General features: G+C 33.2%; 2 protein-coding genes across 2 annotated transcripts; both read left to right on the plus strand.

Annotated features, from left to right (window-relative positions):
• The first annotated feature begins 1,324 nt into the window (after positions 1-1,324).
• On the plus strand, positions 1,325-3,598 carry LOC143621621 (serine carboxypeptidase 1-like). The gene is made up of 8 exons (XM_077092982.1): positions 1,325-1,678; positions 1,765-1,872; positions 1,966-2,240; positions 2,338-2,577; positions 2,656-2,774; positions 2,870-2,965; positions 3,193-3,298; positions 3,390-3,598. Exons 1-8 carry the CDS (start codon positions 1,327-1,329, stop codon positions 3,531-3,533), a joined length of 1,440 nt encoding a protein of 479 aa, XP_076949097.1. The 5' UTR covers positions 1,325-1,326; the 3' UTR covers positions 3,534-3,598.
• A 1,387-nt stretch (positions 3,599-4,985) lies between these two features.
• Positions 4,986-5,744, plus strand: LOC143621591 (uncharacterized). The gene has a single exon (XM_077092958.1). It carries the CDS (start codon positions 4,986-4,988, stop codon positions 5,742-5,744), a length of 759 nt encoding a protein of 252 aa, XP_076949073.1.
• Positions 5,745-12,347: the final 6,603 nt, after the last annotated feature.

Below are 12,347 nucleotides of genomic sequence, written 5' to 3' on the forward strand. Positions count from 1 at the left end.
AACGCCGTAAGTAATCTGTCTTTACTACCATAAGTGAATGTGATGCTTTAGTGAAATAGAATATAAATTACATAGATGAGATCCCGGGGAATAACATAATTTTATAGGAAATATATCATCTTTGAAAATTGATGTCACCAGTCATATCTTTCACACTATTTGTTTTTATCAGACCCTTATTAAAAAAACAACTTAACTCCGTTAATTTTTAACTTAATTTCAAATTGATGCTTCATGGTTTTTGATCGAAAGTTAATTTATGTAAAACTCATCTCGAATTTCAAACTAATGTTTATTATGGCGAGTGAGGAGCATTATAAAACTAGAGGTGTACAAAATCGGTTTTTTACAAACTGAACCGGTTTGGTTTTTGCATATTTCAAACCGGTTTGGGTCAAACCTGTTCGGTTTAGAAACTGCTATAAGGATAGAAGTAGCCAAACTGATCCAGACAGGTTTGGGTCGGTTTTAAACCGGTTTTAACCGATTTTATTGAAAAATACCTAAACCGCTATAAGAACCGGCAGTTTGGTTCAGTTTCCGGCTAACCACTTCCGAACCAATTTTTTTACATCTCAAAATAAAACTATTATATCCCAATTCCCAAGAAAGAGAAAGTCTGATTTTATGGACTAAGCCCAGTCTGGCACAAGAAGATCAAGTGTGATTTAATATGCAATAGCCCAATATATGGAAAAGCCCAAAAAAGAAGAATACACTAAATATAATATTATAGTGCATTTACTGGTTAATATATAATAGTTTATAGAAATTCAGTTATTATTTAAGCTAGACACTATATTTAGTGTATTTACTATTTACTGTTTAGTAAAATATAATGTTTGAACTACACTATATTATGACATGAACTAGTTTTTCACTCGATTTCGTCTCATCTACAGCACATAAACCTCTTTAGATAGACGGGTTGTTAGGGTCATGCTAGTTTTGATGCTTTAATATATGGATTATAATAAAAATCAATTTCAGCGCGTCAACAACAGCCTGCCAACTCATTGTGACCTCTAGAACCCATGGATATACATTTGAGCTACATTGCAAAAAATATTTTACCTTTTCTTCCAAAGCAATTTAATAAAAAAGATATTAATTATGCATAAAGTTAAAATTTTTCTATTTATTTGAATTGTCACAATCACTTAAAATCTTAGTAGTCACATGATACACTCCGGTCAAACTTAGTCATGTGTTTCGTCATTAGATAGCATCAAGAATCTTCTATAACATGAATTTTAGCACATTTAAATTAACATTAACATCAAATACAAGTGTTCTCACTCAAGTATAAACAATCTAACATCAACTATGAAGACCACTTTAGTGTTTTCAATTCAATTTGCTCTTTTGATCTTGGTTCAATGTGTTAGAAATCAATTTGACCTCCTTTCGAAATTCCAAGAGTTACAACATCTTAAACAGACGTACGACAGTCCAAATTTATCCACTTCAGACTTTGTTGTTCATGTAAGCTCACAACATGGGTTGAAGAAGAATGACAAGATTTCAAGGTTACCAGGACAACCAAAAAATTTCAAACTTAACCAATATTCAGGTTATGTAACAGTTGATTCACATAATGGCAGAGCTCTGTTTTACTATTTTTCAGAGTCAAAACACGAATCTTCTGAAAAACCCCTTGTGCTATGGCTTAATGGAGGTACGAAAAAGCCAAATCTTAATTTTTTTTATGTATCTTTTAATTTCATATAATTTTCTTTCTCATAACTACTAAATTTATTATAGGACCCGGATGTTCTTCAATCGGTGGTGGAACAATGATGGAAGTTGGCCCATTTCGAGTTAATAAAGACCGCAAAACTCTATCGATTAACATAAATTCTTGGATTAAAGGTAATCTATTATCCCTTATTATTCAAAATTTGATTCTATATTTGTTTTTTTAAAATAAGGTAAACAATAATTTGTAACGGAAAACAATTGCAGAGGCTAATATGCTATTCTTGGAATCTCCTGCTGGCGTTGGATTTTCATACTCCAACAAATCCTCCGACTATAAAGCCCCCGGTGACATGCGAACAACAAAAGATTCATACATATTTTTAATCAACTGGTTAGAGAGGTTTCCTGAATACAAAACTAGAGATTTTTACATCACTGGAGAAAATTACGCTGGCCATTACATACCTCAACTCGCGCAATTAATCCTTCGAAGCAACGGGAATGATAATAACACCGTTATCAACCTCAAAGGGATTATGGTAAGCATGTTAAATATAACATAAATATTTTTTAAAAACCAACGTTTGTAACATATTTTTATAAACTTATGGTTGTAAACTTGGTGTTTTTTGTAAGATTGGAAACGCTCTTATTGATTATGAAACTCAACAAAAGGGAAAACATGATTTTTTGTGGTTTCGTTCAATGGTTTCTGATGAAATCCATGACGGGATCATTAAGAATTGTGATTTTTCATGGAATTCGGTTTTATCAGATATATGTAAAGCTTATATTCACGAAGAGGATTACCTCGTCTGGAATGTCTTTCCTTTCGAGATTTATGCTCCCTTGTGTTTGAATGGAACATCTACAAAGGTAACTTAACTTTATGTTATAGTCTTTGTTATTTTAATAAAACTCTTTGGGAACGTATTTGGACTAAAATTTTTGTAGACGACAGGTTTTGATCCATGCACGCAAGACTATATTGAAAGTTACTTGAACATCCCTCGAGTCCAAAAGGCGCTCCATGCGAATCTCACCGGCCTCCCAGGGCATTGGGAAGATTGCAAGTAAGAACATTTTGTCGAATTTCGAGTTAATACGACGTTTTGAAAAGTGTTTATAGATCGAAAAAGGTTCTTACTAGTTTTTTTTCTTTACGTAGTGACGGCATATTTAAAAAGTGGGCTGATCAACCATTTACTATGTTACCGACCATCCAACGATTGATGGAGAGTGGCATTCGTTTTTGGATTTACAGGTAAGCAACCATCATATGATTTTCATATTAAATATTTTATTACATATGTTTATATTATATTACATGTAAAAACGACAAGATAATTAATTCACTGATTAGTTGTCATGCCAAACATGTGACAAATTTCAGTTAAATGAAATATTTGTTTGACTGGAAAACAAAAAAATAAATATGTTATTATTCTTTTATATGTGTTTTAATATATATGACCATCCTATAAAATGTAGTGGAGATATCGATAGTAGAGTGGCCGTGACAACAACCCAATATGCAATAAAGAAATTGAATACAAAGACTAAGACACCATGGTACCCATGGTACTTAAATGGCGAGGTCAGAAATTAATAATTACAACTTCATCTAGCATAGGCATCGTGCTTAATTTGTTTATTTGCTTATATTTTACTATTTTGTCCATCATTAGGTCGGTGGGTATGTGGTTGAATATGAAAACTTAACATTTCTGACCGTTAGAGGAGCTGGACACTTTGTACCAAGCTATCAGCCTGAACGTGCTCTAGCAGTTTTCTCATCTTTTTTGGATGGAAAGCCTCCAGTATCTCTGTAATTTTGCTTCTAGTTTCGTGCTCAAAAAAGGAATGCGAGTGTGATTTTGATTTACTCTCGATGTGTTGTTAAACTTAATTCGCGAATATGAACAGAATTCCAATATATTGTGGATCTTGCTTTTGATTTACCCTGTTAGCATTCCCAAATGCATGTTATTATTTTATTAAACAAAAATATTTGCTTGTAAATTTAATAAGATCTAATAACGTTACATCTATAAAATAAAAAAAATAATAATAATATAAGTAAAAAAGTGAGTGAAAGCATGAGCACCGGCCATAATCACAAAGGAGAATGAGTGCATTCATGAGTAAAGGTGTAAAGGCCATTTCAAAAGTAATTGTTGTAACCATGTCTTGTGGATCTTGCTTCAAAGAGTCCTAATGACACCTAATTGAATCCAATGATACAACTTCAAAGTTCATACGTCATAAAAAAATTAAATTCTTTATTAAAATTTTGCATAAATCGTGTTTGTGGTATTTATCTCTTGATAATTTATATGTTATAATATTTTTATTGGACAATAGAAAAGTATAACATTTGAATCAGAGCTTTTAAGCTATCTATCAAAGCTTTTAAGCTATCTAAAGAAATTTTGACAATTATATTAAGTTCAATTGTACGTCATTCATGATAGAAAAAATAAATAAAGGGATAATCAGTTTCAATATCATTTCAAAATATACTTATAACACGAAAATATATTATATGAAAAAATTACGCGCTGATACATTGACAAAATTATATATTATATGAAAAAATTGTATATTCATACAATATATAATTTTGTCAATGTATCAGCGCATTTAAGTCCTAAAAAAATTCATATACCATACAATTTTTGTACTATATGAAAAAAACTAATGTCAAGTATCAATGACTAATATTTTTTTCTTGACTTTTATTAAAAAACATTGATAAAACCTTAATAAAATTCATTTAAAAATACATCAGTCAATAAATCATTTTATGAATCGACCAAAATATTTGTCACCAAACACATACCAAGTTAGTTATTCAACCAATCACCTCAACTTAAAGAATGTCGGATCTACAACTCAACAAGACACGTATCGGTAACAATTTTTCTCAAAGAATCACAATCGCATGACCAACAAAACTATGCAACTATAAACTCTAAAACCGTTCCATCTTGATGACGTGGCGGTCTTAGAATATTTCAAACATTTTAGAATCTTTCAATCCATTCAACATTTTAAACATATCAAAATCCTATATAACGTAGCTGGTGGTTTAGGTATTTCCATATTCTTCATCATAATAATCATTATTCAAAAAGCAAAAAAAAAGTATATCTTTTCACACCTTAGTTGTAGACTTGTAGTCATAACTTGGTGTCCATTTCTTACTTCTTAATTCTTTCTACAATTCTACATATTTACTTGTGAAACATTTCACTAAATACTCATTGATCACTTCTCCTCTCATGGAAGTACAAGTGATCTCACCATCACCCGCCGCTGGCTTCAACTTCGACAGCACCTCGACCACACCATACGCCACCGCCCCGTCAAGTCCCCAGTCCACCATCCCCTTCACCTGGGAAGAAAAACCCGGAATCCCCAAACAAAACGAACACGAATACGAAAACGACTCAGATTTCGCATTCGGCTACCTCGAACGCCACTCTATCTCTGCAGCCGACGAGCTCTTCGACTGCGGAAAAATAAAACCCTTAAAACCACCACCACGTTTGCATGTGTCAAACGATTCACATTCACCCAAATCACCGAAATCACCAAAATTACGCTTATCTCCCCGGAATAAACACAAGGATTTTGATCCTTTCTCAGAGGCATTAAAACAAACCTCTTGTGAGCAACCACAAATGTCACAACACACGCAGGGACGAGACCGAGCTACAAACAACACCCGACACAAGGTTTCTCGATCATTATCTCCGTTTAGAATCTCTGATGTTTTAAATACCCGGAAAAACGGTAAAGATGAAGCTTCTAACTTGACGTGGTATAATAAGTGGAACTTGAAGAACTTGTTATTGTTTCGGAGCGCGAGTGAGGGTAGTGCGACAACGAGGAAGAAGAACCAGTCGTTTAGCTTTAGAAGCAGCGACGGTGGTGGTCCGGCATACAAATCTGGGTTAATGGGTTGTTTAAGGTTTAATCAAAATGCTGGGAGTGTTCATGAGATATCTCGAGGGATTAATTCTGTTATGAAACGATGAATCTGGTGAAGATTCATGCGTCAAATTCATCGTCAGGTTTGTTATCACATACATACGGAGTGGTATAATTAGATCCTGTGTTTTTATTTTTTAATCATGGTAATTATGTTTCTATAATGTGCATTGATTAAAGATTTGTAAAATAATAACCTTAATCTTGCAGAAAACACATAATGCTTCTTGGGGTTTTTATTTTTTTTTATTTTAGGAAATCCTTTTTTTTTCTAATTTATTTCGATAAATTTTGGATCGCTAAACAAACTTGATATTTTTGTAAATAGTGGCTGTTTGGTAAGCAATGATTATATTAAAAGGCTACTTCTAAATTGGTTAGATGTAGAGTGTATTTGGTTACACCTTTTATTGGCCCCATGAGCCTCTTAAGGTTATCGCTCAATTCAGCACTAGATTGACAAACAACGCTTCCCGTCCCCTCCTTAATGTAAATAAGTAAATGATAATCCCAGCTCAAACATTTAGCAATGTTTGGGTAAAGCTCGGACTAAACTGGCTAGGCTTAGCGAGCTTAATTTTTATTTTCTAAATCATTAGTTAGTATTAAAATGTTGAAAATAGTGAGTGTGGTTAACGAATATAACACACATTCATTGCTACATATTTTAAAAATAAAAGAATCAAATGATTTAAGTTCTGCTAGTGCTAGCTTGACATCTAACACAAAGTTTTAACCCGCTAGACATAGTGATAAACAGACAAAATTGAACCGTACGAATTTCTATTAAGTTGAACCAGTTGATTTGTTCCGATTTAAATGGTTTGGCTGGCTAAGAGGACTTATAAACCCGGATTTTCTTTGGAGGCCGGAACAAGTTATGCGTGTGCGAACATTCTATATGAAAACCACATGTTGTGTGTAAACGTTGAACAGCGACCCACGCTGTTTTGTTAGTGTTTTTTTCATTGGATGGTCAATGTTTATTCCACATCGTTGATAGGGACCATGATATTATACAGTTTATACTGGTCAAATATGAACGTTGAATTGCTACAAAACCAGCTGCCATGTTCTATGTATTTGGCTTTATATATATATATATATATATATGATAAAAGTCGTAAAGAATATATATTGAGTACATTACGCTAATGTTGATTAGTTAAATATTTCAAATACAAATAAAGTATTCATGAATTTCTTCTCTACTTTTATCATTTACATATTAAAGTGTTATTTTCGTCTGATCAAATAAACATGTTTGCTTATTGATACTACATACAAATAGCAATGTAAACGTCAGTGTTGATATAACATTATGATATAACCTTTTAAACACGGAGCTAAATTAAAAATAAATTAGTTTTGAGTATCATAAATGACTTCCGCATGTGTTTGGATATGTAATTTCAGTGAAATACAATTACGCATCTCAACTATCAGATTATGCTGGATGATTGCTTTAAAAACAATAATAGCATTTATGTTTAAAATAATTTTAAAAATGTTGAGCGAAAGATGATGGTGAGTGATTAGTATTTCCATGCAAGAAAGATGATGGTGAGTGATTAGTATTTCCATGCAAGGCAGGGCGGACCTAGCTTGTAAATGCTACCCCTTAATTTTTCATCGGCAGTACAGTTTTCTTAATCTTTTGGTCGTATTTCGTTACCTCTGAAAAAATATGATGTTACCCATATTCGTATAAAGTCCATCCAAATTAAAAGCTAAAATCAATTAAAGTCCAATCAAATTAATGCTCAAACCAAAAATTATTTGTTGTTTCATGATTCTTGGACGCTTGGTTTAGATCGGACATCAACATTCAACAAACAAAGTTTCATTCAGCCGCTGCTTCCACCCTACGCTTCCCGAACTTTTGTTGCCCTCCTTTGGTCATTGGACCTCCACCCTACAGCCGAGTAGCCGACGTCCGATGCTCCCTCGGTTCCTCTTCTACAGTTCGACTTCTACTTGTTCAATTTAGGTGATCTTCTACTCTTATCTAAAACTGTAATTGTTATTTTGTTTATATAAATTGTCAATTTGGAATTGTTTATGAGCAATTGAATATTTGAATAATTGATTATGGTTTATTGGATATGAATAATGTAAACTGAAAATTGGAATTGATTAGGAAATTTGTGGTTTATATCTAAATTGGAATTGATTAGAGATTTAGGGTTTATGTGTAAATTGAAATTGATTATGGGTTTACTAAAATTAGGAAACTTAGGAGATGAAACGGCAAAATCTTATTAGCTATCTTTCTAAACGAAAATTCCGACAAAACAATGATATTGGTCCAACACCAAGCTAAAAAAAATTATTGTATGAAATACGGTAAGAAAAAATTTCAGTTATTGTATGAAATACGACAAAAATATGCGGTTATTTTATTAAATATGGTAAAAAAATCCATTGATATTGCATGAAATACGGGGGAAAAAAAGTTTAAACGTTAATTTTGAGATTTTGGTCTACATTCGTCACTGATGCAAGGATAACAATTTTCATCATGCACCGGTAATGTACCAAACTGATACCGACTGAACAGCGTTGGTACCGGTACTGTTACGCTATAATCTGTACGTATTCAATTTGTGTTTTCATTTATTTTTTTCTCGGTATATTCGGCACAATTATCAACCCTATTTTCTATTAGCTATTTTTAATTACTTGTTTCCATGGTGTGATTGGTTTGGAGGCCGGGGTCCTAACTCCTAACCCGTCAACGTACGTCAACGAGTCAACTCACATCTGACTATACACTTTCGGTCTCATCACCGACGGTGGTTGGTCATTAAATGATGACATTAATTTTAACACGTCCCTAACGGCAATCATCCAAATTTGGCAAGTCAACTTGTTCAAAGTTTGTGGAATAACAAATTTTCAACTACTCAACTTGATAATTAAACTATATTATTATTAGAAAACTTAACCCTTGAATTAAACGGGTTATATTGAGGTGTGAATCTTTATTTCGTTTAATTAAATATGTTAACTCGTCAACTTGTTTAAGGTGATACGTGGATCCACTAACTTGTGTAGCGTATTTTTTACAACTCACAAACCCAATTAACTTGTTAAGATATGTGGGTGTCCGAGTTATATGATTTTAGGTGTGTGCTGGATATGGTTGGTTGTATAACAATTAACACAAATAAGCATATGATAATCGCCGAGGTTGAGTAAGTTGACACACTTGACACCTTTAGGATCATATAACCTCTGAAACCCACTCTAGTTCCATTCATGCTAATCTTGCACTTCGGGATGCCAAATTAGCTTTTGGTCAGCAAACCTTTACTAGAAGTAAATTGTTTTGTGCATATTACGTACAAAGTGCTATTGATATCACTTAGATCAAAAAGAAAAAAAATCTTAAAATGTCTAGAGATTTCGTTTGTTTCCTTACAAACCAAGAGTTCCAAAAATGTCCTCTTCAAACACGTCATCGCCGCCGTTTTTCCTACTCGCCCGACGTGTTTGCTCTCCAATCAAACAGGTCATCCCAGACGAGTTTGGTGAACAAACATGTTGTCCAAACGAGTTTGTAAACAAGTCCTATAGACGAGTTTTGTGAACAAACAGGTCGTCCCGATGAATTTTGTTGAACAAATAAGTTGTCCCTTGAGTTATTGATAACATGTGACGCCTGCTTATTGGTCATGCAAACGCATCGTCTTGCCTTAAAACACGTCCCTCCTACGTCTCTGGAAGGGATATTTCCGTAACTCTTAATTTTTGGGAATCTCTCTCTATAAAAGAGATATTTTAAAGATTTTTTTAAAAGGATATGTTGAAAAACAAGTAAAAAAAAAGAGAGGAAAACATTGTTTTAGACGGGGCCACTAATTATTATAGTCGATACTAAAGAGAAAGTGCTACAAAACCATTCTCCATGTCCATAGCTTTTTGCATATTTTTTAATGGCAAAAACTTTTGTGACTTTTGATACATATAATTACAACCTACCAACGTTAGGTCTGCTCATCGAAAAATGTTTTACCTTTGTGTAACAAGATTTATGTCCTTAAGATTCAGGAAGATATTAAATGGACACAAGAAACCCACAAGGACGAAAACTTTCACCAAGTACTTGCTTCAACTAACATTTACCCAATTTTGATATTTACATTTTTACCGGTACCAAGTTGTAATAAAATACTTCTGGTAGTGTTTGAAATAAAAATTTTTCATTGGTTTAATAGGCGCTCACAATGGTCGGACTTGTCCGGACCACCACAGCACCACTACCCCTTCTCTCTCCTATCCGCAACTTCCCCCTCGCACCACTCTTTGAATGTCGTCCACAATGCAGGACATGCAAGGCTCTCTCTTCTCTCTTTCAACGGGGCTCCAAGTGGGATATATACGAACGAGGGGAAAGAGCACCGTAACTTTTTATCTCTAGTCTTGGATATGAAAGAACTTAGTCAATCACGAGTCACGACACCAGAATTAAGTCTTTTGATTAAACATGGTATGATAGCAAGTAATTAAAGATACATTCGATTAATAAACTATAGAGAATTGTTTACTTCTTAAATTTTAAAAACATACCATGTAACTACTTTTCCACCTTTTAACCCTTACCACTTAATTAAATACAATCAATTGCCTACATTTGCTAAAAGAAACCTTTGGTACATGGTCCTAATCATACAACTCAAGCCCTCCACACGAAACTTAACTACGAGCCATTCGTTTCTATACCTTTCTTTTTTTCCTAGGAGAATATACAATTAGAAAAATGCGAAGGTGCCCATCAATCGTTAAAGAAGACAGACCCACACGAAATATGTGCATTAGCATTATTGTGCTTGCTTTTACCTCTTTACCCCTATTTATTTTCCCCCGTGTTACAAAATTTTGGTTACTTTTGACCTTTTGAGTTTCAGGAAAAGCAAATACATTCTTTGTAAGGCAATTAAAACTATTTTTTGTTACATAATTAAATTTATAAAATTAGTAGTATCTTATACTCAACAAGTGGGATAAAACGTACAAAGGATTGTTTGACGGAAGGGGTCCAGGGGATATTATATTGTCTGGCCGATTTATTTGGCCAAATAAGTCAAACAATTGGACTTCTATTCTAAAGTCTAAACCAGGCCCCTACCTTACCTTTTGATCATGGATGTCAATCAATGTCAGTTGCTGCATGATCCTGATGTAAATGCACGCACACAATATAAGTTTCTCTTATGGGTCTCTTTGACAAGATTAAGACTGTTAATCTAAATGTGACTGCAAAATTTTAATAACTATGTGAATCAAAGAAATGAATCCATTTTACAAATCTCTTCATTATTATGTCTATAAGAGCATAATGACATAATTTTTTTGGATGGAAAAAGAGACCATTTCAGTGCCGGCTTTGAAAAGGGGAGACGGTTCCTGGCATGATCACCCGGTAGGCCCAAACTTAAAAGAAATTATACATATATATTTTTGAAAAAATATGTATTTTTATGTTAAAACCCAATTACACAATTCCTTTAAGTTCATTTTTATATATATAAAAAAATTTTACACAACCCATATCATAATCCAATGAACCCATTAAAAGTTTAATTGTTTAAACCCAATAAAAAAATATTTTATTAAGGCCCAATTTTTTTTCGTCTTTGGCAGAAAAAATTTTAACGATTCCCTCAGCACTGCATACAATAACTATGCATTTGTCTAGGTTGTTTAAACATATGAGAATGAGAATGTCATGCTTATTAAGTTCTTTTCACATTAGTACTATTTTAAAATGACTAGTTTTATCAGTAACATCCAAATGTAGAGCCATCATCTGTCCCTTCACTGCTTGTTGGAGCACCTAACGACACTGCATTAGAAAAGTTGATAGGTCCTTTTGATAACCACACTTGCTTTCTGTCAATAGTTTTATTAAAACAAAATATATAGGAATATTGAGATATTGTAGTCAACATACTGCTAAGTATAATGCCACAGATAGTAAATTAAGGATATATAACAGTAATCTAGTATTCAAAAAATAATTGCATTGCATATTTGCATCTGAGTTGATTGGAGCTTAATTTTATGTTTTATGACTTTATCATCTTATATTCACTTTTCTGAATCAAACAATTGCCCGCATAGATTTGTGGTTTGAAACATTACATTGCGACTTAGATGACTCCATCTTGCAAACATGATTCAAAATTAAATAAACAAACAAGATTAAGATTACGATTACCTGAAATCGTTGAATATACCAACCACAGATGGTATACCCGGATCATATCAAAACATCAAATCAATACACTCGATTGATTGAAAATGTCATATTTGTTCGAACTTACCAAAAAGAAAAAACTGCAACTAGAAAATGCATAAGATTAACCCATTCACCGCCTTCTGAACTCACTTAATTACCTGCACCCATCATAGCTTTCAGTATATCCATCCGTATATGATGAGGACAAGTAAACAATGCCCTTGCTTTTGCTTGATTGGTCGCCAAATAAATCAAAGCCTTAGGTATATCATCGGGTTCTAAACCCATCTGCTCCAATTCTTTATAAATTTCATCACCTGTATACTCGCGATGACAAATTTTATCAAGTACTTTATTGCCTTCTAGAATGGCATTAGTCACACTGTCAAGGCAATTCATAAGCTTC

The sequence above is a fragment of the Bidens hawaiensis genome, unplaced genomic scaffold, assembly GCF_021521415.1.
Source record: "Bidens hawaiensis isolate Kalapana, Puna unplaced genomic scaffold, B.hawaiensis_p1.1 tig00002922_1, whole genome shotgun sequence".
Classification (NCBI taxonomy): Eukaryota; Viridiplantae; Streptophyta; class Magnoliopsida; order Asterales; family Asteraceae; genus Bidens; species Bidens hawaiensis.